At 41.4% G+C, this 26,826-nt stretch overlaps 1 protein-coding gene across 14 annotated transcripts in view; it reads right to left on the bottom strand.

Moving 5' to 3' along the window:
* Nucleotides 1-26,826, bottom strand: part of RAD52 (RAD52 homolog, DNA repair protein) — a 78,762-nt gene that overhangs the window by 6,989 nt on the left and 44,947 nt on the right. For 3 of the 14 annotated variants that reach the window (XM_082422147.1, XM_082422157.1, XM_082422146.1), the window contains exons 2-7: nucleotides 13,345-13,443; nucleotides 12,146-12,247; nucleotides 11,668-11,761; nucleotides 11,358-11,485; nucleotides 9,691-9,809; nucleotides 8,757-8,832 (exon numbers count right to left, since the gene is read on the bottom strand). In XM_082422147.1, the coding sequence (XP_082278273.1) occupies nucleotides 8,757-8,832; nucleotides 9,691-9,809; nucleotides 11,358-11,485; nucleotides 11,668-11,761; nucleotides 12,146-12,247; nucleotides 13,345-13,425 (600 nt within the window). In that variant the 5' untranslated portion in view covers nucleotides 13,426-13,443. Of the gene's footprint in view, nucleotides 1-8,756; nucleotides 8,833-9,690; nucleotides 9,810-11,357; nucleotides 11,486-11,667; nucleotides 11,762-12,145; nucleotides 12,248-13,344; nucleotides 13,444-13,790; nucleotides 13,939-14,241; nucleotides 14,263-18,692; nucleotides 18,857-26,374; nucleotides 26,790-26,826 lie in introns of those variants that run through there. The other 11 variants (XM_082422152.1, XM_082422156.1, XM_082422148.1 and 8 more) reach the window with 10 other exon arrangements.

Genomic DNA, 26,826 nt, shown 5'->3' on the forward strand with positions numbered 1-26,826 from the left:
GAGCAGAGTTTGAAAGTCACTAAAAACAAGAGGTGAGCGCCACAGCACATAAGAGCTGCAGTTCTGCAGTCAGATGCCAGAAGGAGGAGGAGACTGTAAAAGACTTGAGAGGTCCTAGAACCTCCAGCTGGGCTGACTGTCACAGATCTTCCCCTGCACAAAGCCAGTACAGAAAGACTGGGAGAGGTGGTTGTTTTTTCAAATGCCCAGATCTCAGCAAAAGATCACATATAAAGAAACAGGGAGACATGGCCCAGTCAAAGGAACAAAATGAAACTAAAAAAACTGACCCTGAAGAAATGAAGAGCTATAAGCTGCCTGACAAAGAAACTAAAATAACTCAGGGATGCTCAGTGAACTAGGAGATCACAGATAGACAACTCAATGAAATCAGGAAAATGATGATGTATATACAAAATGAGATATCAACAAAGAAAAATGACAACAAAGAAGCAAGCAAATTCTGGAGCTGAAAAATTCACTAGAGGCATTCTACAAGCAGATGTGATCAGGCAGAAGAAAGAATCAGTCAACTTGAAGACAGGTCATTTGAAATCGTCTATTCAGAGAAGCAAAAAGAAGAATGAAGAAAAATGAGAGCTTAAAGGACTTATAAGGGCACTATCATGCTACATATTTTAAAAGTCTTAGAGGAAGAGAGATTACTGGTGAAAAACTTCCAAAATCTGAGGAAAGAAAAGATGTCTAAATTCAAGAAGCTCAAAGAACTACATCTAGGATGAGCCCAAAGAGAACAAGGCATATTATAATCAAAATGTCAAAGGTCAAAGACGGTACAACAATGAACTATCAGAAAGAGAAATTAAGAAAACAATCCTACTTACAATTGCATCAAAAAGAATAAAACACCTAGGGATACATTTAACCAAAGAGATGAAAGACCTGTACTCAGAAAACTAGAAGACACTGATAAAGAGGTGGATACAAATAAATGGAAAGATATTCCATACTCATGAATTGCAAGAATCAATATTATAAAAATGTCCATACCCGAAGCAATCTACAAATTCAATGCAATCCATATCAAAATTCCAAAGGCATTTTTCACACAAATAGAACAAACAATCCTAAAATTTGTATGGAACCACAAAAGACCCTGAATAACCAAAGCAATCCCGAGAAAGAAGAACAAAGCTGGAGGCATCACACCTCCTGATTTCAAACTACCTTACAAAGCTCTAGTAATTAACAGAATGGTATCGGCACAAAAACAGACATAGATCAATGGAACAGAATAGAGAGCCCAGAAATAAACCCACGCATACATGGTCAATTAATTTATGACAAAGGAGCCAAAAATATACAATGGGGAAATGACAGTCTTACAACAAAACTGTAAGAAACTGGAGAGTAGGGACTTCCCTGGTGGCGCAGTGGTTAAGAATCCACCTGCCAATGCAGGGGACACGGGTTCGAGCCCTGGTCCAGGAAGATCCCACCTGCCGCAGAGCAACTAAGCCCATGCGCCACAACTACTGAGCCTGCGCTCTAGAGCCTGCAGGCCACAACTACTGAAGCCCATGTGCCTAGAGGCCGTGCTCCGCAACAAGAGAAGCCACCGCAATGAGAAGCCTGCGCACTTCAACGAAGAGTAGCCCCCGCTCACCGCAACTAGAGAAAGCCTGTGTGCAGCAACAGAGACCCAATGCAGCCAAAAATAAATAAATAAATAAATTTATTAAAACAAAAACAAAAGAACTGGACAGTCACATGCAAAAGAATTAAAATGGACCACTTACACCATACACAAAAATTAATGTTGGATTAAAGACCTGAAACCATAAAACTCCTAGAAGAAAACACAGGCAGTAAGCTCCTTGACATTGGCCTTGATGGTAATTTTTTTGTATTTGACACCAAAAAGCGAAGACAACAAAAGCAAAAATAAACAAGTGGGACTATATCAAACTAAAAAGCTTCTGACAGCAAGGGAAACCATTAACAAAGTGAAAAGGCAACCTACTGAATGGGAGAAAAAGTTTGCAAATGATATAACTGATAAAGCATTAACATTTAAAACATATAAAGAACTCATACAACTCAAAAGCAAAACCAAAACAAAACAATCCAATTAAAAAATGGGCAGAAGATCTGAATAGATATTCTTTCAAAGAAGACATACAGATGCCCAACAGGTACATAAAAGATACTCAACATCACTCACCATCAGGGAAATGAAAATCAAAACCACAATAAGATAGCACCTCACACCTGTCAGAATGGCTATTATCAAAACGACAAGAGACAACAAGTGTTGGTGAGAATGTGGAGAAAAGGGAACCCTTGTGCACTGCCGGTGGGACTGTATGAGAAAAACTATGGAAAACAGTTTCCTGAATAAATTGAAAATAGAACTACCATATGATGCAGCAGTGTCACTTCTGGGTATTTATCCAAAGAAAAGAAAAACAGTAACCCAGAAAGATATGCTCCCCCATTTTCACTGCAGCATTATTTATAACAACCAAGACATTGAAGCAACCTAAATGTCCACTGATAAAGAACGTAGTATATATATCTACAATGGAACATTATTCAGGCATAAAGAAGAAAATCTTGCCACCTGCAACAACATGGATGGATCTTGAGGACAATTTGCTAAGTGAAATAATTCAGACAGAAAAATAAATACCATATGATCTCACTTCTATGTGGAATCTAAACAAACAAAAACTGAGCTCACAGATAAAGAGAACAGACTGGTGGTTGCCAGGGGTGGGGGGTGGACAAAATGGGTGAAGGGTGTCAAAAGGTACAAACGTCCTGTTATAAAATAGATAAGCTCTGGGGATGTAATGTACAGCATAGTGACTATAGTCAATAACACTGCACTATATATTTGAATGTTGCTAAAAGAATAGATCTTAACAGTTCTCATCATAAGAAAAAAAACTTCACCTATGTGTGGTGATGGATGTTAACTAGACTTATTGTGGTGATCATCTTGCAATATATAAAAATACTGAATCATTATGTTGTACAACTGAAACTAATATACAGGCACACCTCGAAGATACTGCAGGTTTGGTTCCAGACCTCCACAATAAAGCAAATATAGAAATAAAGCGAGTCACACAATTTTTTTGGTTTCTTAGTGCATGTAACAGTTGTGTTTACACTATACTCTAGTATGTTAAGTGCACAACAGCATTATGTCAAAAAAAAAGCAATGTACATACCTTAATCAAAAAATAATTTATTGCTAAAAAATGCCAACCATCACCTGACAATGCAGTTGCCACAAACCTTCAATTTGTAAAAAATGCAATTATCTGTGAAGTGCAATGAAATGAAGCACTATAAAACAAGGTACGCCTGTAATGTTGTATGTCAATTATATCTCAATTTTTAAATAAAAGTCAAAGAAAGACAGAGAAATCTTGAAGACAGCAAGAGAAAAGCAAATCATCACATACTGGAGTGCCTGCCTAAGATTATCAGATTTCTCAGCAGAACTCTTACAGGCCAAAATGGAGTGGGATGATATATTCAAAGTCCTGAAAGGAAAAACTTAGCGAAGAATAGCGTATCCAGCAAAAGTATCCTTCAAAAATGGAGAAACTAAGATTTTTTTCAAATAAACAAAAGCAGAGGGAGTTCATTACCACTAGACTTGCTCTACAACAAATGCTAAAGGAAGTCCTTCGAACTGAAACTAAAGGATGCCAGGCAGCAACATGAAAATAAAAAGTTCTCCAGTAAAGGTAAATACGTGGACAAAAACAGTAACCTGTATCACTATAATTTTGGTACATGGAATTTAAATGAAAAAAACCATTAAAATTATATAATGAATACAGATATTAAATGTAAAAACCATTAAAACTTTTATAACTATAAATCTATGTTAGTGGACATACAATAATATGAAGATGTAATCTGTAACATCGATAACATAAAGTGGGGTTGTAAAGCACTAGAGTTTTTGTATGCAATTCAAGTTATCAGTTTAAAATAGAATGTTATAACTTTAAAATGTTTTATATAATTGCGATGGTAGCCACGAAGAAAATATCTATAGGATATACACAAAAGTAAACAAGAAGGGAATCAAATCATGTTACTACCAAAAAATCAACACAACACAAAGGACAGCAGTAAGAGAGGAAAGAAGGGACAAAAAAAAAGCGCTAAGCTACAGGACATACAGAAAACGATTAACAAAATGACAATACTAAGCCTTTCCCTATCAATAATAAATGTAAATGGATCAAACTCCCCAACCAAAAGCCAGAGATTGGCTGGATGGATTCAAAAAACAAGATACAACTACATACTTCCTACATTAGACTCACTTCAGATCTAAAGACATACACAGGCTGAAGGTGAAAGGATGGAAAAAGATATTCCATGTAAATGGTAACCAAAAGGGAGCAGGGGAGGCTATACTAATATAAGAAAAAATAGACTTTAAGTCAAAAACTGTTACAAGAGACAAAAGAGGACAATCTATAATAATAAAAGGGTCAATTAACTGTGAAGCTATAACAATTATAAATACTTATATACCAAACATCAGAGCTCCTAAATATATAAAGCAAACTTTGACAGAATTGAAAGGAGAAATACACAGCAAGACAATAATAGTAGAAGACTTCAATACCCTGCTTTCAGTAATGGACAGAACCAAACAGAAGGTTAATAAGGAAACAGAAGATTTGAACACTACAGACCATATGGACCTAAGACATATAGAGAATATTCCACCCAACAACAGCAGAATATACATTCCCCTCAAATACAAATGGAACATTCTCCAGGAGAGACCACATGTTAGGCTACAAAACAAGTCTTAAATTGAAGAAGACAGAAATTATACCAAAAAAATCTTTGCTGATCACAATGGAATGAAACTGGAAATCAACTGCAGAAGGAAAAATGGAAAATTCACAAATGTGGAAATTAGTATTTTCTTAAGACAACCAATGGGTCAAATAAATCACAAGAGAAATTAGAAAATATCTTGAGACAAATGAAAATGAAAACACAGCATACCAAAACTTACAGTTTGCAGCAAAAGCAGTACTAACAGGGAAGTTTCTAGCTGACACAAGCTAGGAGAAGATAGGAAGTAAAGCTTAGGGCAGAGATACATGAAACAGAGAACAGAAATACAATAGGAAAAAAAAAAATCAACAAAACTGAGTTAGTTTTTTGAAAAGATCAACAAAATTGACAAACCCTTAGCTAGATTAAGAAAAAAAGAAGACTCAATAACTAAAATCAGAAGTGAAAGAAGGGACATTGCAATCGATGCCACTGAAATAAAAAAGATTATGAGAATACTATGAACAATTGTACACCAACAAATCAGATAGCCTAGAAGAAATGGATACATTCCTAAAACACACAACCTACCCAGACTGAATCATGAAGAAACAGAAATAGACCAGTAACTAGTAGAAGAGTGTATTAGTAAACAAAAACCTAACAACAACAACAACAAAAGCCCAGGACTAAGTGGCTTCACTGGAAAATTCTACCAACCATTTAAAGAATTAACACCAACCATCAAACCCTTCCAAAAAACTGAAGAGGAGGAACACTTCCAAGTTCATTCTATGAGGCCAGCATTATTCTGATACCAAAGCCAGACAAAAACACTATAAGAGGAGGGTGGAAAAAAAGACACTGCAAGAAAACTATAGGCCAATATCCCTGATGAATACTGATGCAAAAATCCTCAATGAAATACCGGCTCACCAAATTTAACAGCACATTAAAAGTATTATACACCATGACCAAGTGAGATTTATTCCTGAAATGCAAAGATGGTTCGACATCCACAAATCAATCAATGTGATCCATGAACAAAACCACCTGCTTGTCTAAACTGATGCAAAAAAAAAAAAAAATGTCTGACAAGATTCAATATTTTTTCATGATAAAAACATTCAACAAATTAGGAATAGAAGGAAACAACCTCAACATAATAAAGGCCATATATTAAAAACCTACAGTTAACATCATACTCAATGGTGAAGACTGAAAGCTTTTCCTGGAAGATCAGGAACAAGGCAAGGATGCCCACTCTCACTACTTCTCAACATATTGGAAGTCCTAGCCAGAGCAATTAGGCAAGGAAAAGAAATAAAAGGAATCCAAATTGCAAAGGAAGAAGTAAAATTATCTCTGGTTGCAGATTACTTGATCTTCTATGTAGAAAACCCTAAAGACTCAACAAAAAAAACTGTTAGAATTAATAAATCAGCAAAGTTTCAGGATACAAAATCCATATAAATAACAGTTGTGTCTCTATACACTAATAATGAACAATCAAAAAATTAAGACAACAATTCCATTTACAATAGCATCAAAAAGAATAAAATACTTAGGAATAAACCTAACCAAGCTGAAAGACTTGTACACTGAAAACAATGAAACATTGCTGAAAGAAATTAAAGATGGCACAAATAGATGGAAAGACTTCCCATCTTCATGAACTGGAAGACTTAATATTGTTAAGATATGCATACTACCAAAGTGATCTACAGATTCAGCGTAATCCCTATCAAAATTCCAATGGCATTTTTTGCATAAATAAAAAAATTCATCTTACAATTTATAAAGAATCTCAAGGGACCTCAAATAGCAAAAATAATTTTGAAAAAAAAAAAAGAACAAAATTGGAGGACCTCCTGATTTCCAAACATATTACAAAGCTTCAATACTCAAAACAGTATGATACTGCCATAAAGACAGGCACGTAGGTCAATGTAATAATACAGAAAGCCCAGAGATAAATCCTCATGTATGACCAAATGATCTTCAGCAAGCGTGCCAAGACTACACAATGGGGAAAGGAGTCTCTTCAACAAATGATGTTGGAAAAACTGAATGTCCACACGCAAAAGAATGAAGTTAGACCTTTATCTTATATCATATACAAAAATAAATTCAAGATAGATTAAATACCTAAATATAAGACCCAAAACTATAAAACTCAAAGAAGAAAACACAGGGGAAAAATTTCATGACATTGAATTTGGTAATGATTTCTTGGATATGACACCAAAATACAGGCAACAAAAAAAGCAAAAATATACAAATGGAGCTATATCAAACTTAAAAGGCAAGCTATGGAATGGGAAAAAAACTTTGCAATCATATCTCTGATAAGGAGTTAATAGCCAGAATATATAAAGAACTACAACTTGACAACAATTAAATCAAATAGCCCAATTAAAAAAATGGGCAAAGAACCTGAGTAGACATTTCTCCAAAGATGATACACAAATGGGCAATAAGCACATGAAAAGATGTTCAACATCACTAATCATCAGAGAAATTCAAATCACACCCATTGGGATGGCTACTATCAAAAAAACAGAAAATAACCATGTTGGTAAGGATGTGGAGAAATCAGAACCCTTGTGCACTGTTGGCTGAGTTGCAAAATAGTGCAGCCATCATAGAAAACAGTATGGAAGTTCCTCAAAAAATTTTTTTAAAAAACCACCAAACGATCCAGCAACCCGACTGCTGGATATATATCCAAAATAACTGAAAACAGAGTCCTCAGGAGGTATTTACACATCCATGGTCGTTACAGCAGTACTCACAATAGCCAAGAGATGGAAGCAACCCAAATATCCACTGATGGAAGAAGGGACAGAGAAAATGTGATATATACATACAATGGAATATTACTCAGCCTTAGAAAGGAAGGAAATTCTGACACATGCTAAAACATAGATGAACCTTGAGGACATTATCCTAAGTAACATAAGCCAGCTACAGAAAGACATAAACTGTAAGACTGCACTTATATGAGGTATTTAAAATAGTCAAATTCATAGAAACAGAAACTAGAATGGTGGTTGCCAGGGGCTGAAGGAAGGGGTAAAAGGGGAGTTGTTTTATGGGTACAGAGGTTTCCATGTTGTAAGTTCTGGAGATGTGTTTCACTATTGAACTGTACACTTAACAATGGTTAAAATGGTAAATTTCATGTTACGAGTTTTTTACCACAATGTTTTAAAAAAAGAAAAAACTACAATATCCCTCATAAATATAGGTGCAGAAATCCTTAACAAAATATTAGCAAACTTAATCCAATAATATGTATAAAGGATTTAGAAAAAGGAAAGAAATGGAGTTTTGACAGCTGCCAATTGACACACACCTCTATTAGGGGCAGCACAAGAAAAAGAACCCCTTAAGTACCAGAGAGGGAAGGCTGCCCAGGGTGGCAGCACTGCAAGGACCCAAAGAACCACAGACGAAGCCACACTCCACCAGGCAACAGGAACGCTCCAGAGCCTGACTGGCCCAGGTCATGCTACACTCCAGACCCCATTCTCCGAAGGCAAATGTGCAGATCACATGACAGGCAACTACAGAAACAAGGGAGATCTAAACCTTAAAGACACCCGAGCTAAGGAAGAGCAGGAAGGTTGAACAGGTGAGGCTCTGAGTGTTTGTAAGAAATGGCAGTGGTGCTGCGAGGGGTCCGTGCTCCTTCTGTCTCACAGACCACTGCCAAGCACGGTTCTCTCTACATAAGAGACAAGTAACACAAATGCTCCAGGCTTCAATTTCCTCATCGGTACATTAAGGTAATTGGTTCCTGCTGGCTCTTATGTTCAAAGACGTCTGAAATACACATCCCAGACACTCTAAATAGCCAAGTCTTCACTTTTTCTCTCTCCATCACCAAATACTCACTCATGACACAAGAGCATCATCAGTTCCACCTTTACTCCACACATCCCATTCCCCCACTTCTGACATACCTGGTGTGGAAGCTTGTTTAGTGACCTCAGATAGTCTTTGTCCAGAATACAATTCCCAAGTGCATTCCCGAAACTTCTAAGGGTAAGAAAAAAAAGGGGAACAGGGTTGAGAACGTTATATGTAAATATCAGAGAACAGAGCTACAACCTTTGTACAAGCTGCTTCTCAACACAGCAGAGGAAACGGACGCTGATAAGCATTCAAAGACGTTCATTACGCATCTGCATTAGGTTCTGAGAATACAGCAGTGAGCACAACATCACAACCCCCTGCCCTCAGGACAGGCAGTGAGCACAGGAAGACTGGGCAAGCACTCACAAAATCCCACTAGCTACACCTCCCAACGTGGGACGCAACTTCCACAGCAGAGACTGTTCCCCAAGGACTGCTCCAGTTCCCCAGTAATAGTGAGCACGCACACTTCAGGGGCACAGGCCTCCATGACCAAAGTTCTTTACTTGGGATATCCAGATTCCCCCACGGGTTGTGGTATTGCAAATTTTTAGTGCATGTTTTACATGTATTTTTCTGGTAATTCAATTCTCAAAGGCATCTATGACCCAAAAAAAGGTTAAAAACCCTGCTCTATGAAACTAAGTTAACTATGTTACATATACATAATGAAGAACTGTGTAGGTGTATTAAAGAGAATGAGGAAACAATCTATGTGCTCGTGTGGAAAGGTCTCCAAGACACACTGCTGATGAGAGGGGTGGGGAAAGGCAAGGTCAAGTACAGAACAGAGAACACAGGATTCTACCACTTATTCCCCAAAAAGTGGGCCCTCAGCATAAAGAAGCACTGGGGAAAGACAGAAGAGAGCAAGAAAACAGGCCGCACAGGGCCAAGGGTGGGAGGAAGACTTATGTTATTTCGACTTTTGAACCACGTGGGTGTTATTACCCAGAACTGAGAAGAACAGGATCTGCCTACCTCAGTGCTCGCTTCAACCCGTCGGTCACTGCCTCCTTCCTCGCCTTCTCCAAAGACAAGGCTTTGGACTTGAGGCCCTCGCTAACACCATAGCCCACGTCCTCATGATACGAACCATCCTGGGGGCAGAAAAGGAGTTCAGGGTCCAGCGTGAGGAGCTGCAGCCCCGTCCCTAGCTGCAGAGCTCTCCTCTAACTCAAGCATCAGTGTTCAGACTGGTTGGACAGAGCCCAGGGCCTGGAACACAGGCGGAGTTGCCAGAGTCCATTTCCAGGGCTACTTCCTGGACCGGATCTGCCTAGAGACGTGCCTGTGCTCCAAGCACAAGACAATTCTCCTTCCTCGTCACATAACCAGGCACACACCTGACCCGCCCCACATCTTACTAAGACACATTACCCACACTATGAAAACCTCTGGGGCACCAAACCAAAAATTTGAAATATTATATTTAACAGATTCTAACGACTGGATAGCAAATCCTCTCACAAGTCAGGTGGTACCTGTTTCTCGGCTTCTACCAAAAGTAAAGGTGGGCCTGATCAAGCGGTTTGCTGACAGAGAGCTGAGTATAACATTTGATGGTAGCATTGTGATTTCTGATCTATAACTCAGAAGTAGTCAAAGAAATGAATGACACTATAACGAAACTCGTTCCATTCTCAGTTTGTTTATGTGAATAAGGTTTTCGGTAGTATTTATAAAAGTAAGTCAGAACAGAATTAATGCTAAATGTTTAGTCTAGGAATAAGTAATATTAACTATGGATGTACAAACTAACTGAATAGGAAAAACCAGCTCATCCATCTTACCAATAAATGCATTTTCCATAAAATTTTATTAAATATAAATATTTTGATGTAGTTATGTTGTCTCTTCAACATAAACACAACTGACTAAATTGTGTATTAATAGCGCCTGTAATATCAATAGTAACTCAATCCAGAAGAAATTTCTCAATAGTTAGAGCCTTAAGGTCACTGGAAATTTATCCCCTAAAACTTTTACATACACACACACAGACACACACACACACACAGAAGTATAATAAGGTTATTATTAATAAAAGATTTTCAATCATATATCTTATATTAGGATAAAAGCCAGAGGGGAAATGGAATGGAAATACGTGTTCAAGAAGAAACAACGTTAAGATATCTGATGACTGAAGAATAACTTGCTCAAAAAAAAAGAAAAAAAGGGACTTCCCTGGTGGTCCAGTGGTTAAGGCTCTGTGCTCCCAATGCAGGGGGCCCGGGTTCGATCCCTGGTTGGGGAACTAGATCCTGCATGCTGCAGCTAAAGACCCTGCACCCCACAACTAAGGCCCAGTGCAACCAAATAAATAAATAAATATTTAAAAAGAAAGAAAGAAAAAGAAAAATAGCTTGCGCATGTATTTTTTTAAATGGATGACAGCATTTAATCCTCTATGGTATTTAGAATACATTGGTACGTGTTATAAAGATGTAACAGATTTATTTTAGAATGTAAAATTTTACAACATGCCAAAAAATACACCCTTACAACTGTTTATATATATGGTGAAAACTGAGTCAGCTTAAAAACGTGCAAGAGAACAGAGTTCCTCAAAATTCTCTTAGGGGCACATGAGGGAGGATGTCTGAACAACCCCACCCCCTCTCTGGGCCCAGAGGCCTCCGTACCTGCTCACTCTCCCACCTGCCCAGTGCCTGCAGGCAGCACGTCCCCTCCATCACCCTCACCTTCAGCTGGACTCTCACAAACGCACAGACGCCCACGGAGAACTTGCCATTGTTAAAGTCAACAAAATCTAGGAGTGGGAAAGAGACCCAGGTGAAGAGGATACTGGTCCCTGTGCCTCACCTGTATTCCTCCTGCTGGCGACGGAGCACACCTTCCCTAGGTCCCTGCCCACAAAACACTCCTGCCAGAAGTCAGCCGATGCCGAGGAAGGGAAACGAAGCCGCAGCCACTGCCAGGAAGCATACTCACCCACGTTCTGTTGTGTGATAGAGTGTGCCCAGCCATTGTAGCCAAACATCTCATTGGCCAGATTAATTACCCTGTGACCCTCGATGTAGCACACCTGGAAAAAAATTTAAAGAAGAAAAAAAAGCTTGTTAAAATTCCTTGCCATACTTAAATGTGGATCAAAATTTACTTAATTTATTCCTTACCAGCTTTTTTGGCAAAACCACCCTTAAACATTCCAGAGAATTTCTCAGTGAACTTAATTCAAAGATCTTCCAGAGGAGCCAGTTAGAACTAGTGTCTTGGGCCAGGCCATGCTTGGGCCACTGCAGATGACAGTGAAGGCTGGAACCCATCCCCGCCCAAAGACACAAATAAACGTCCACTAACAGTGAATGAGAGACCTTCTGAACCCATGAGGACCAGAGAAGGAGTTGGCAAGTTCATGGAAATAGTCGGCATTGTGGGTGCCCACTTTTCAGGCATGTAACTCTCTTACCTTCTGGCCTCCTCCAGCCATGCGGCTACTTATGTATTCTGGGCCCAGCCTCTGCCTCAGAGCATTCTGGATGGCCTGGTACTCTTCTGCTGTGTATTGGTACTGTAATCCAGAAAGGGAAAATTAAACTGACATTTCCACCATTACTTATCAGCAAGTCTCCAACTTTTTGGTCTCCAGACCGCTTTACACTCTTCACAAGTACTGAGGATCCTATGAGCTTTTGTTTATGTGGGTTATATCTAACAATACTAGGAATTAAAAATGAGAAACTCTGCAGGCACACATTCCAATAACCATCAGAGCAGTGATATCAGCACACGTTATACGGTCTCTGGAAAACTCCACTCTCACTCATGAAAGAATGAGAGTGAAAAAGGCACAGAGTATTTTAGTATTATTATGAAAATAATTTTGATTTCACAGACTCTGAAAGGTCTTGTGGACCCCCAGGGGTCACTGGACCACATTTTGAGAACCACTGCCTTAGATGTTACTAATATGTTACCATCCCTACAAAACTTTCTCGAGCCAGAACTGGGAAACTGAAACTTCTCTCCTCGGAGTCTATATGACATTTATATAGGCAAGGAAGTAGGAGAGGAGAAAATATGACAGGAAGCCTTGCTTCCATTTGTCCTCTTCTCTAGTTCAACAATTTCCCATCCTACACATAGAGAAATACACTCCTACTTGTTTAGATTTTCATCCCCTCAGTACTTTTCCCCTTGCCCTATTTAAATGGAATAAATACACACAAATAGATTTCTGGTAAGACAAAGATAGAATTTGGGGGGACAAAGCAAGAATCTCCCTTATATGCACAGAATATCTCCACAAAGAGTACAACCCCAGAAACTTTGGATGCCTCCAAAAAAGAGATCTGGGTGACATGTGGGCAAGAGTGATAGGAAATAGTGAGACTTTTTACATACAGTCTGTTTCATTTTGAATGTTATTGCATATGAAAATGTAATCTATCCAAAAAATAAATAAAATTTAAATCTAAATGTAACCCCCAGTGCTGCTAAAGTTCCAAAATGCCCTCAGAGCGTGTCAAAGACTCCCAAATGATGCACTTAAATGAAAAAAAAAACAATAAAACAGCTTACATGTATATGATGGTGCTCTACCAATGGCTTCCCCATACCTTTTTCACTTAACCTCATTCCTTCCAGGTATGAAAAAAACACACGTACCTGACCAAAGCATAATACAGAGTTGCCACCAGCAGGATGGCTGTCACGGCCGCTAAGAATTGCTTCTTCAGTCCCAGACATGTTGATTCAGGTTGACCTCTAAATAAAAAGAAGATTAAAAAAATGATCTCAAAGAATGCTAGTGGTAAAAGGCAAGAGCCTCTACTAAAAATCAGATGAAGTAACTTTCCTTGCATACTTTAAACACTGACCCAGTCAAGGGCCAAGTTCCTCAGTGCTTAGCTATCACCTAACAAGCCACTGAAAATCCTTTAGGGTCTGCTTCTACCTTTCTGCTAAAATTTTGCTAGCGTGGTGATGCTATTAAAGGTGATTTTTACAATAAGAATGTATTGTATGTTATAATTACAATGTTCGTAATTGAAAAAGTCAAAATTACAAAAGCACGCTAGGGGAGAGCAAACAATCAGCTTATGACCACCTACTATATGGGCATCGTGACCCTGACCTCTGTGGGGCTGAAGAGGAAACACAGGCCACGGTAGCTGAACTGCTGTCGGAGCCAACACGCCAGCAGGTGGGAGGAGTGTAACGGACATGACGCAATGGAAGAGCCAGATGGCACAGAAGACCCTGTGTTCAGAAAGGGCACAGCATTAAACCACTAGTAGTCCCTGCAGTTTCTTTACCGCCTGGGACCTTGTTACAAATGCACATTCTCAGGCCCCACCCCAGACCCACTGAATCCAAAACCAGAGGCGAGGCCCATGAATGAGTGCTGGACCAAGCCCACCCCATGATTCTGACACAAGCTCCAGTTTGAGAGCCACTGCATTAGACTGAGACCACGCAAGTGTGCAGTCTATCAGAAAAGAGAATTACCCTCAGAAAAAGCAGCTGCAGCTGGCTGACCCGCTACCTGAGTGCCCCACCCGCCTCGGATCCAACACAGTTGGGCCTCAGCACATCTGCATGCTATAAATCTTCAGATTGTTCGCTCACAGTAGGACCACAAATCTATGAATGTCAACAAGTATGATTCCCCACGCAGTGTTCCAAGACGGTGTTTAAGAGCTGACATTCCAAATGGTGATTTCTGGCTCCATCACCCACGAGGTCTTGACCAAGAGAAAAATTACATAATCTCTCTAAATGACGTTTCATCATCTAGAAAATGGAGATAACAATAGTACCTACATTTCCCAAGGGTTCTGTAAAGATTAAATGAGAAACTGCATAAAAACTGCATTAATGCAACTAGAGATTATCATACTAAATGAAATTAAGTCAGAAAGAGAAAGATAAATACCGTATGATATCACTTATCTGTAGAATCTAAAATATGACACAAATGAACCTATCTATGAAACAGAAACATAATCACAGACATAGAGAACAGACTGGTGGCTGCCAAGGGGGAGGGGCTTGGGGGAGGGATGGAGTGGGAGGTTGGGGTGAGCAGATGTAGGCTTTTATATACAGAACGGATCAACAACAAGGGCCTACTGTACAGCAGAGAACTACATTCAATATCCTATGATAAACCATAATGGAAAAGAATATAAAAAAAAGAATGTGTGTGTGTGTGTGTGTGTGTGTATATATATATAAAACTGAATCACCTTGCTGTACAGCAGTAATTAACACAACATTGTAAATCAACTATACTTCAACTTAAAAAAAAAACTACATCAGAAGAGTGCCTGGCACATATGAAATACTAAATAAATGTTAGTTATTGCTAAGTTCTTGTTAATTTTCTTACATACATTATGATGAAAATGCAGAAAACTAAATGATCATAAAACATTACCTTTCAGCTAAGAAATGGTAAATTTATTTATAATCTTGCGCTAAAAAGTAGGACAGTGGCCTATACTAGGTCAGTCAATAGTTAGTGTCTAAAATTGTTAAACCAAGAAATAGTGGAATGAGGATATTAGTTAGAACTATAAATGCCAGAAAAGACAAGTAAAAGAACGAAACATCTCTCAGGAGTGGTGCTGGTGTGAAGAACAGTGCAGCAGGGCTCACCTTTTTAGAAATAAAACTTTTAGTGCTATTTCCTTTTCAAATATGTGCATGTATTATTTTAATAAAAATAAAAACTTAAATACCTGTTCCATAAAGCAGGGGTCAGCAAACTTTTTCCATAAAGGGCCAGAGAGTAAATATGTTAGGTGTTGCAGGTTATATGGTCTCTATCACTACTTCACTTTGGCATTTTAGCGTGAAAGTAGCCATAGACAATACATAAATGAATGGGTGTGGTTGTGTCCCAATAAAACTTTATTACACAAATGAACTTATTTACAAAACAGAAATAGACTCACAGACTTAGAAAACAAACTTATGGTTACCAGGGAGTAAGGCTGGCGGGCAGGGATAGATTGGGAGTTTGGGACTGACATATACACACTGCTATATTTAAAATGGATAACCAACAAGGACCTAATGTATAGCACAGGGAACACTGCCCAATATTCAGTAATAACGTAAATGGGAAAAGAAATTGAAAAAGAATAAATACATGTATATGTATAACTGAATCACTTTGCTGTATACCTGAAACTAACACAACATTGTTCATCAACTATACTCCAATATAAAATAAAAATTTAGGGGGGCTTCCCTGGTGGCGCAGTGGTTGAGAATCTGCCTGCTAATGCAGGGGACACGGGTTTGAGCCCTGGTCTGGGATGATCCCACATGCTGCGGAGCGACTAGGCCCGTGAGCCACAACTACTGAGCCTGCGCGTCTGGAGCCTGTGCTCCGCAACAAGAGAGGCCGTGATAGTGAGAGGCCCGCGCACCGCGATGAAGAGTGGCCCCCGCTTGCTGCAACTAGAGAAAGCCCTCACAGAAACGAAGACCCAACACAGCTGAAAATAAGTAAATAAATAAATAAATAAATTTAAATTAAAAAAAAAAAATTTAGGGACTTCCCTGGTGGTCCAGTGGTTAAGACTCGGCGCTTCCACTACAGGGGGCATGGGTTCAATCCCTGGTCAGGGAACTAAGATCCTGCGTGCCACACGGCATGGCCAAAAATAAATAAATAAAATAAAAACTAAGAAACAAACAAAAACTTTATTACAAAAAGAGGTGGCAGATTTGGCCCATAGGTCACAGAGTGGGATACTAAAAAGTTGTAGGTGAACAGGATATTCACAAAGTTTCAAATGAGAGCCTATCTGGTTATCTGTTAAAAACAAGGGTATACACTGCAAATGTACTAATGCCACTGAATTGCATGCTTAAAAATGGTTAAAATGATAAATTTTACATTATGTACATTTTACCACAATTTTAAAAAAAGGAGGGGAATAGCTTAACACAGAAGAGATTTCTATCTCACTCATGAAAGATTTAATGCAGTCTGGCGGCCCTGTCCACCTTACAGCTGTGCTGTCTGGCATGCGTGACCCCTGAGGTCTTCGCTGCAGGGGTAGGCAGAGCTGAGCAGTCATAGCTGCCTTAGTTGTGACATGCATCACTCCGGTCACAGTGCCCTAGACAGAACTAGTCACGTGGCCCCCGAGGCTGGGAAATGTACGAAGGCATTTAAATATTTGGTGAGTACTGTCTCTACCACATCCATTTCTCCCCACTCCAGGAGAAGCCCCTAGAAGGTGGGGGGTTCTTCCTGACTCTCTGTGGCAGCCCCAGGGCCTAGCATAGTACCTTGCTCATAGTAGGTGGTCAGGAAGGGAAGTGTTTGAATATTAAGTGAATGGATACACCAGTGAATGAAAGAAATACATAATGCAGGATATATAGACAAAGTATATTTTTTAATTCTAGAAACTAATTTTGTAAGGCAACAGTTACACTTCTCATATTTAAAAAGCAATTTGCTTCTACTTTTCTAAACAATCTTATAAGAGTCAATATATTGAAAAAAGGACAACTAGTCTCTGCCCACAGACTAAAACATGGAATTATTCTTTTTTTTTTTTAATTAATTAATTAATTAATTTTTGGCCACGTTGGGTCTTGGTTGCTGCACGTGTGCTTTCTCTAGCTGCAGTGAGCAGGGGCTACTCTTCGTTGCAGTGCACGGGCTTCTCATTGTGGTGGCTTCTCTTGTTGCGGAGCACGGGCTCTAGGCACACAGGCTTCAGTAGTCGTGACTCACGGGCTCTAGAGCGCGGGCTCAGTAGTTGTGGCGCATGGGCTTAGTCGCTCCATGGCATGTGGGATCTTCCTGGACGAGGGCTCGAACCCATGTCCCCTGCATTGGCAGGTGGATTCTTAACCACTGCACCACCAGGGAAGCCCTGGAATTATTCTTTATGCCAGTTTTAACTTTGGAAAAAACGTTCACTGCTCCGCCTCCCTTTCTAAAACTGTCCACGAACCATTTTCCTGTTATAAAATTAAAATGTCTTTTTTGTAGAAAGCTTTAAACATATCAAAAATATGGGAAGAAGTAAAATGTGGTTGGATCCCCACCAGCAACAGATAGCTGTTATCTTCTTCACATATGACTGTGCTTGTGTATGTGTGTTTTATGTGTAGGTACATGCGTATCTGTTAAACCAAAGTAGATGCCCAATGTATCAGGCATATCTTACGCGGGACCTCAAGTCTTGGCCCTGCCTGTCTCTGAGGCCTCAGACCACTGTCTCCACCCTGGCTGCCATTAGGAGGACCACATACGCGAGCGTCCCGACCAGCAGCACACGGGCACAACGCTATGGCCCCTACTTCCTGCTCACAGGGATGCCTCTTACCTCCCACCCTTGGCCTCCCTCCTGCATTTGAGGTGTGAGACCCGTAGGACCCACCTGATGCCCACACATGCACAACCTGCACATCTGGGGGAGTTCATGTACCACGGGGCAAACCTTTTACCAGGGAGACAAAGGCGCTGAGGAGTAAATCCTCTCCTCCCCTCATTTAGGTGGCTGTCCTGGGGTGTGGCATTTTATACCTCCTCCTGGGAGACAGCTTAAGGAAACCAAGCAATCAGCTGTCCTTGTTACCAAGGGGTGGCCAGCTTGGAAATGCATGCTTGAACTGACTTAATCTTCCATTTCTCCTCAATCCCCTTTTCCTTCATTTCTGCTTCCTGGAATTGCACTTCCTAAAAAATAATAGCACATAAGCTTTTGCCTCAAGCTCTAGGTCCCGGGGTCCCCAGGCCTAGCAGACACTAGGGGTGCTGTGCTGACTATCCCATCAGCTCTCACCGCAACAGCGCACGCCCAGCCTAACTTCCACACGCCAACACCTGCACCTCTTTACCTGCGGGCTTGCTTTGGCATCGGGCCCATTCTGCACCTGTTCAGGGTGAGCCACAAGTACCAGAGAACGGACGCCTGGGAGCAGCCCTCAAACAGTGACTGACACGAGCTGGTGTTTAAAGACCCTAGATTTCTCACCCCTTCTGTGGGATAAGCTAAGCCGTGAGCTCTGCGTTGGCTCCAGGTTCCCGGTGGAATCAGCTTGGGTTGCACCTTTTGTTGACTGCCTTTTCTGTCCCTTCTCACTGCCTCTCTGTTCTCCCAGTATGTCATGAGGTCAGTCCCCAAATAAACTACTTGCACTAGGAGAAAAAATGGAGGGGGGCAAAAGACACCCTTACAATGGAGAAATCTGGCAGCCACCTTAACCAAGCAGTCAAACATAATAATATCACCAACATCTCTACCAATCTAATCATGACTCTAATCATGAGGAAATAATCAGACAAGTTGAAATCTAGCAGGCCTGAACTCTTCAAAAATATCAGTGCCTCAAAAAAACAAAACAAAGCAAAACAAAAAGGAGAGTGAACTCTTCTACATTAAAGGAGACTAAAGAGACAGGACAACACACTGTGTGACCCTTTATAGGATTTTAGATCAGAAAAAAAAAAAATCTGTAAAGGACATGACTAAGGCAATGAGGGAAATCTGGTGATGAACTGCATATTGGACAATGGTTCTGTATCACTGTTACAGATACTGAGTGTGATAACTCTATCATGGTCATATAGGAGAATGAACTTGTTACTAGGAGATACATGATGAAGTATTAGAATAAACTGTCATGTTTTCTGCAACTTACTCTCAAATCATTCAACTAATAAAATGTGTGCATGTGTAAATACAGGGAGAGAAAGAGATAAAGTAACAAACCTATGAATCTAGGTGAAGCATATGCAGGCATTCATTGTATAACTTTCCTAGAGGCTTCAAATTTTTCAAAATAAAATGTTAGGAAAGAAAAAAAAAATGTTAGGAAAGACTTCCTGATAGCCAAAGTTATGGCAGCTACATAAATCCAAATATCCCAATACATCTGCCAAAAACTATATGCACCAACAAAAGGAACAAATAAAACCACAAATATCCTGTATCTCCTAACATAATTAGAAGACTGAAAATGGAAGTTTCAAATTGCCTGGAAGTAAAAAAATATATATATCAATTTCTGGTGGAGATAGTTCTCGAACTCTCATCTCGACTTTTTGAGGAGAGCAAGGTGGGACCCAGATGGGAAGAGAAATGCATAGAAGGGAGAAGACGACGATGGAGAGCCCAAGATAGAACTAAAATCACTCCCAGAAAAAGAAGACCCACGCTAAGTATGAAGATACCGACGAAACATTCTGGGAGATGAGTGCAGCCTATGGAGAAAGAGACAAGTGTACGCAGAACTCGGTGAGGCAGAACTGGCAAGGCGGGGCTTCTGAGAAGAAGGAAAAAGGAATGACGGATGCCCTCTGAGACTGTCCTGTGAAGGAAGAGACAAGTGTATGTAGAACTCGGTGAGGCAGAACTGGCAAGGTGGGGCTTCTGAGAAGAAGGAAAAAGGAATGACGGATGCCCTCTGAGACTGTCCTGTGAAGGGCAAAAAGGGGGAAATTTAGGATCCTATAAGACAAGAGAACATTTAAAAGTCAAAGGATATATAACCATCTCCCCCCAAATGCCTTCTAATAAAGAAACATACTCACTACACTTACAAAAGAATAAGGGGACTTCCCTGGTGGCTCAGTGGTTAAGAATCCGCCTGCCAATGCTGGGGACACGGGTTCGAGCTCTGGTCCGGGAAGATCTCACATGCCGTGGAGCAACTAAGCCCATGCGCCACAACTACTGAGCCTGTGCTTTAGAGCCCACGAGACACAACTACTGAGCCCGCGTGCTGCAAGCACTGAAGCCCAAGCGCCTAGAGCCCATGCTCCACAACAAGAGAAGCCACCGCAATGAGAAGCCCGCGCACCGCAACGAAGAGTAGCCCCTGCTCGCCACAACTAGAGAGAAAGCCGGGACCCAGCAACGAAAACCCAACGCAGCCAAAAAATAAATAAATAATAAAATTACTAAAAAAAAAAAAATAGGAAATACTCAAAGTAGGAATCTTGTAAATCACCCCAAACTGTCAATCCTGTTCACAAAATGCAAAATTAGATATAAAAAAGAACTTAAGATAGTTCAATAGTGAACTTAAGATAGTTCAAAAGAAGTTAAACAATCTGAAGAAGAAAAAAAAAAGATTGAAAATAACAAAGGAGCCTCAGGGTCTTGGGGGAAAACATCAAAATGGCTAATACATATAATCAAAGTCCCAAACGGAAAGGTTAAAGAGAACGGGGATAAAAAATTTTTTTAAATAATGGCTCAAATTTTCCCAAATGGGTGAAAGGCATAAGTTTATAGATTTAGGAAGATCTGCAAATCTCAAAGCAGGATAAACACAAAGGAAATCACACCTAGACACACGACAGGTAAAATGCTAAAAAACAAAAATAAAGAGAAAACCTTAAAAGCAGTCAGAAAAAAATGGCACACTGTATACACAGTAACAATGTGAATGATGGCTCCACTGTGATTTAAAAAAACATACCTAGGAGTAACTTTAATGAACAACGCATAAGACCTCTTCAAACTATAAAACAGTACCAGAGGAAATTAAAGACCTAAATTAAACAGGAGATGCACCACGTTCATACATTTGAAGACTCAATACTGTTAATATGTTAATTCTTCCCAAATTGATCTAAAGATTCAATGCCACTGCAATCACAATCATACGAGACATTTTTTAGAAACTGGGAAGATGATGATTCTAACATTTATGTGGAAAATGCAAAGGATCTAAACTAACCAAATCAAACTTGAAAAACAACAAAAGTTGTTGACCTACACTGCACGACTTCAAGACTTACTATAGGGCTTCCCTGGTGGCGCAGTGGTTAAGAATCCACCTGCCAATGCAGGGGACACGGGTTCGAGCCCTGGTCCGGGAAGATCCTACATGCCATGGAGCAACTAAGCCCGTGTGCCACAACTACTGAGGCTGTGCTCTAGAGCCCGCGAACCACAACTACTGAAGCCCGCGCACCTAGAGCCCACGCTCTGCAACAAGAAAAGCCACTGCAATGAGAAGCCCGTGCACCGCAACGAAGAGTAGCCCCCACTAGCCGCAACTAGAGAAAGCCCACACGCAACAACGAAGACCCAACGCAGCCAAAAATAAATAAACAAATGAATAAATGTATTTATTTATTTATTAAAAAAAACCCTATAGAGCACGGTAAAAAAAAAAAAAAAAAAAAAAAAAACCTACTATAATTAAAACAGGGTGGTACTGACATAAGGACTGATCAATGGAACAGAAGAGTCCAGAAATCAACTGCCATGTATACAGTCATCTGAATTTCAACAAAGGTACCAATGCAGTACAACGGCATTTTCAACAAATGATACTGGAACAACTGGAAATCTGTATGGGAAGAACATTTAATATTCTTCACAAAATAATTTTCACACCATTCACAAAAACTAGAGATGGATCATAGGCCTAAACATAAAAGCTAAAACTATAAAATTTCTACAAGAAAATACATAAGTATACCTTCACAACCTGGAGGTAGCCAAGATTTCTTACTGAGGACTCAGAAAGCAATAATTATAAAAGAAAAAATGACAAATATGACTACATCAAAATGTAAAACTTGGGGGCTTCCCTGGTGGCGCAGTGGTTGAGAGTCTGCCTGCCAATGCAGGGGGCACGGGTTTGAGCCCTGGTCTGGGAAGATCCCACATGCCGTGGAGCAACTGGGCCTGTGAATCACAACTGCTGAGCCTGCGCGTCTGGAGCCTCTGCTCCGCAGCAAGAGAGGCCGCGATAGTGAGAAGCCCGTGTGCCGCGATGAAGAGTGGCCCCCACTTGCCACAGCTAGAGAAGGCCCTCGCACAGAAACGAAGACCCAATATAGCAATCAATCAATCAATCAATCAATAAATCTTTAAAAAAAAAAAATGTAAAACTTTGCTTATCAAAAACAGCTCTAAAAAAATGAATAGGCAACCACAAAGACTGATATCCAGGATATAAAAAGGACATATAAAGAACTCCTACAACTCAATAATAAAAAGACAATTAACCCAATTTTAAATGGGCAAAAGATTCGAGCAGGCACTTCACAAAGGAAGATATAAAAATGTCAATAAACACAGGAAAAAGTGCTCAACATCATTAGTAATCAAGGACTAAAATTAAAACCAACCATAATGACATACCACTCTACACCCACTAGAATGGCTAAAAATAAAAACTGACACCACCAAAAGTTGGCAAGGATGTGAAGCAACCAGAATGCTCATACACTGCTGGCAGGAAACAGGCTGATAAAACTACTCAGCTATAAACACATGGTACCCTTCATGAAAAAAGAATGACTTGAAGATGAAGCCAGCATTCCAGAGTTTAGAGCAGCAGGCCACAGAGGATTAGTTCCAGGCCTTGAACCCTAATGGTTCTTTATATACCTTGGATATCAGTTCCTTGTCAAACAGGTGTCAGAGCTTGCCTATTCATTTTCTTAGAGTTATCTTAAATGAGAAGTTTTCAATTTTGATGTAATCCAATTTATCTTTTTTTTTCCCCCAGTGGTTATTGCTTTCTGAGTCTTGTCTAAGAAACCTTTGCACACCTCCAGATCATGACGATATTCTTCCATATTTTCTTCTAGAAGCTTTATGGTTTTATAATTTTGGAAACAAATCTGACCATTTCTTCAGAAATTAAACATGCATTTGCCATATGACCCAAGAATTCTTCTGATAGGTATTTTCCCAAAGAAATAAAAACATATGACCAAAAAAAAAAAAAAAAAAGACTTTTGGGGGGTGAGGGTAAGAGCCTGAGCTAGGATAGTGGCTGTAAGCACGAAACTGATGAATTCAAGATATTAAAAAGATTAGCAAAAATGTTTTTATTCTTATCTATTTCCTTATCACCTAAAAGCGTTTCTAATTACATGCGGAGGGAGGGAGAAAGGAAGGAAAGAGGAAAGAGGAAAGAAGGCACGCTACATAAGGATAGTTTCCTCTTTTGTCTGACCTCATCTTTATTAAAGACAGGGCAGGGCATTATCATGAAGGGTTAAATAAGCCACCTTTAAAAGCTTAAAACTTTAGTTTGTAAACATGGGAGAGCAATGGAAGTTTTAGGCTGAGAATCAAAGGTCTGTGTCAGCAGTGAATAACTGATGGAGAGAGCAGCTGGAGTCTATGTTACAACAGTCCAGAGAGGAAACGACAGAGGCTCAACCAAGGTAACAGCCACGGAGAGAAAGGGTGGACTCTGGATTTGCGTCACAGGCAGAAGTGACCAAGCTCAGTGACCAGTGAAGTTCTGACTGTGCAGATCAAGACGAACAGGACTGGGTATCAAAATTCTTTATTTTCATTTATGTACATGCCACTCTCATGTTCGTAATACTTCTTTCAAAATTTAGCAACAGAGTAGAAAAAGAAGAATTATTTAAGTAAAAAGAAGGAAACAGATCTCAAATTGTCATCTCTTCCTTGAAGCCTTACACACCTCACTACACTCTCAACAGAATTAACCCTATGTTCCCATAGCACTTAGACATTCGTCACAGCACAGCATAACCCACACTCCGCCGCTGGAGGACAGCGGGGCCGCGTACTAACTACCGAATCTCCAGGACTGAGCAGAGTCCCTACCCAGCTTGCAGAATAAAGAGCATTTTAGCTTTATTTTAGCTCCCCTCCGCTTCAACACTGCCAGAACGTTATTAAAAATGAATACCTTGAGTGGAAAAATGTTAAAAGTCACAGAAGTTGAATCAATATCCCCACTAGGCTCTCTGCCCTTGAATAATTAAATTGGTTACATAGTCCATTCTCACTATTCATGATACTCATGTTCTACAGTTACCATGAACACTCAATAATCCAATACCGAGCCACTGCCCCTAGCAGAAATACAGGCCTAGGTTCCTGCGAGCCTCCAGTCACTACATTTTCATCGACCAGTCAATACAAAAGCTTGCTTTGCCTGTTTCTATTAAAGGCACCCTATTTAGTATGTATTGTTGATGCGTAACTACTGAACTCACAGCCAACAGCACATAACTCAGGCCCGAACAAAGCTCATCTAAGAGAAGCTTGCCGTGTCTCTGTAAGGCACATCACAGCCACCTTGCTCTTAGGAACACCAGAAAGCACTTCAGCACTAAGCTTGGAGAACATTCTAAACCGTGAAATCACAGCAACATGGATGGACTTGGAGGGCACTGTGCTAAGTGAAGTAAGTCAGAGAGACAAAGACAAATACTGTATGATATCACTTATATGTGGAATCTATAAAACACAACAAACTAGTGAACAAAACAAAAAAAGAAGCAGACTTACAAATATAGAGTACAAACCAGTGGTTACCAGTGGGGAGAGGGAAGAAGGGAGGGGCAAGAGCGGGGCAGTGGTACTTCTGAAAGTTGTAAAGAACTCTAGAATTTAAAGAATCTCTCATTCAATTTTTTAAAATGCGTTAAAGAAAGTGGAATCACTAACGAAAAGCATAAAACTGTGGCACTAAACATGCCACAACAAGGACGCAGGTTTACAGTGTGAGCGGAGACAAGAAGGCAGGGGGACGCCTTGCTGGACCTGAGCTGGGGACGGGCGCGTCGGCCCTGCTATCTACTTGGCGGCTCCCGAGGAGTTTTAGCCGGGCCGTGCATCCGCAAATAACGGAGATGAGCTGGGCGTGCTCGGAGGTCAGACGTCTCCCACAGCTCTCAGCCACCTTCTTCATGCGCTCATCTCCGAGTCCACCCGGTTCCTATCACGCGCCAACAGGTCTTGGCGGCATCGCTGATGACACCCGCACACCGACGCTTCTCTGCCTGTGACCACCGCAGCCGACAGCCGAGCAAGTGCTGAGCCGAGGACAGAAACCCTGGCAAACTCTCCTGCAAGACAGCTGACCCGACGCCACTGCAACACTACCTGATCCGATCCCAGAGTTCAATGTTGGGAGAAGAGTTTTAAGTTGACTGTGCCTCCGACTGTGAGTTCCGTGGAGGAAAAGACCTCAAAAGGTCTCAGAAGCCAAAAGGTGCAAAAACCCAAATGCCCATCGACTGACGGAGAAACACAACATGGTCTCTCCCTCCACTGAACTATTATCATTTGGCCGTAAAAAGGGGCGAGTGCCGACCACTGCTACAGCGCGGACGAACCCCGAGGAGCTGTGCCGCGCGCAAGGAGCCGCCCACGAGAGGACAAACACCGTCTGACTGCACTGAGGTGAACTATCCTGGCCCCGCAGACTCAGAGACAGAAAGCGGCCCGGTGGGGCTGGGTAGCGGGACAGGAGAAGCGTCAGCTACGAGCTCGGGATTTCCTTCCCGGGCGATGAAACGCTCTCCAATTGGACAGCGGTGATGGCGGCCCAATCACCTGACTATACCAAAAACCACTCAACTGGTCTCTTTAGAAGGATGAATTTAGTCGTATGTGAATTCTCTCTCAATTTTTAAAGAAAGGTCTAGAAAGGCTGAAGACGCGCAGACCTGTCAAATTCCTCCTAAACGGTTAACTCCTTCGCCGCCGCAGCCTCTCCCGCCCGGCGGCCCAGCCGCGGACACCCTCCGTCCCCGCCCGCGGGCGCCAATTACCCCGCGGCCCAGTCCCCGCCCCGCCCGTCCCAGCACCCTCGGGCCGCAGCGCCCTCGCGGTTCAGCACACGCCACTGGGCCTGGGACCACTGAGCCGGGACTCTCAAGACGAGCTCCCCACCCGGCGGAGACCCCACTCACGCGCCTCCGCCACGCCGCGCGCACGGAGCTCCGTCCTAACTAAACGCAGGAAAGGGCGCTCGGGCACGGCCGCGCAGAGGACGCTGGGAAGAAGGTCCGGGCGCGAGAGCGCCCCTGGCTGGGGTGGGCTGAACGCGGAGAAGGGCGGTCCGGCACGACCGCGCAGAGGACGCTGGGGAAAAGATCCGGGCGGGAGAGCGCGCCTGGCTGGGGTGGGCTGAACGCGGAGAAGGGCGCTCCGGCACGACCGCGCAGAGGACGCTGGGGAAAAGGTCCGGGCCGCTCTACCCCGGGCCATAACTGCCTGAACGCGCGGAAGGGCCCTCGGAAGAAGGTCCGACCGAAAACGTGTGGGCCACTGCCGGGCACAGGAAGAGGAGCCGCAAGTCAAGTCGGAGAGGGAGCAGAGCCGTCTGTCGAGAGCCGCAAAAGCAAGCCAACAGCGCGAACCT

The sequence above is a fragment of the Balaenoptera physalus genome (genome assembly GCF_965194825.1).
Source record: "Balaenoptera physalus genome assembly, chromosome: 13".
NCBI lineage: Eukaryota > Metazoa > Chordata > Mammalia > Artiodactyla > Balaenopteridae > Balaenoptera > Balaenoptera physalus.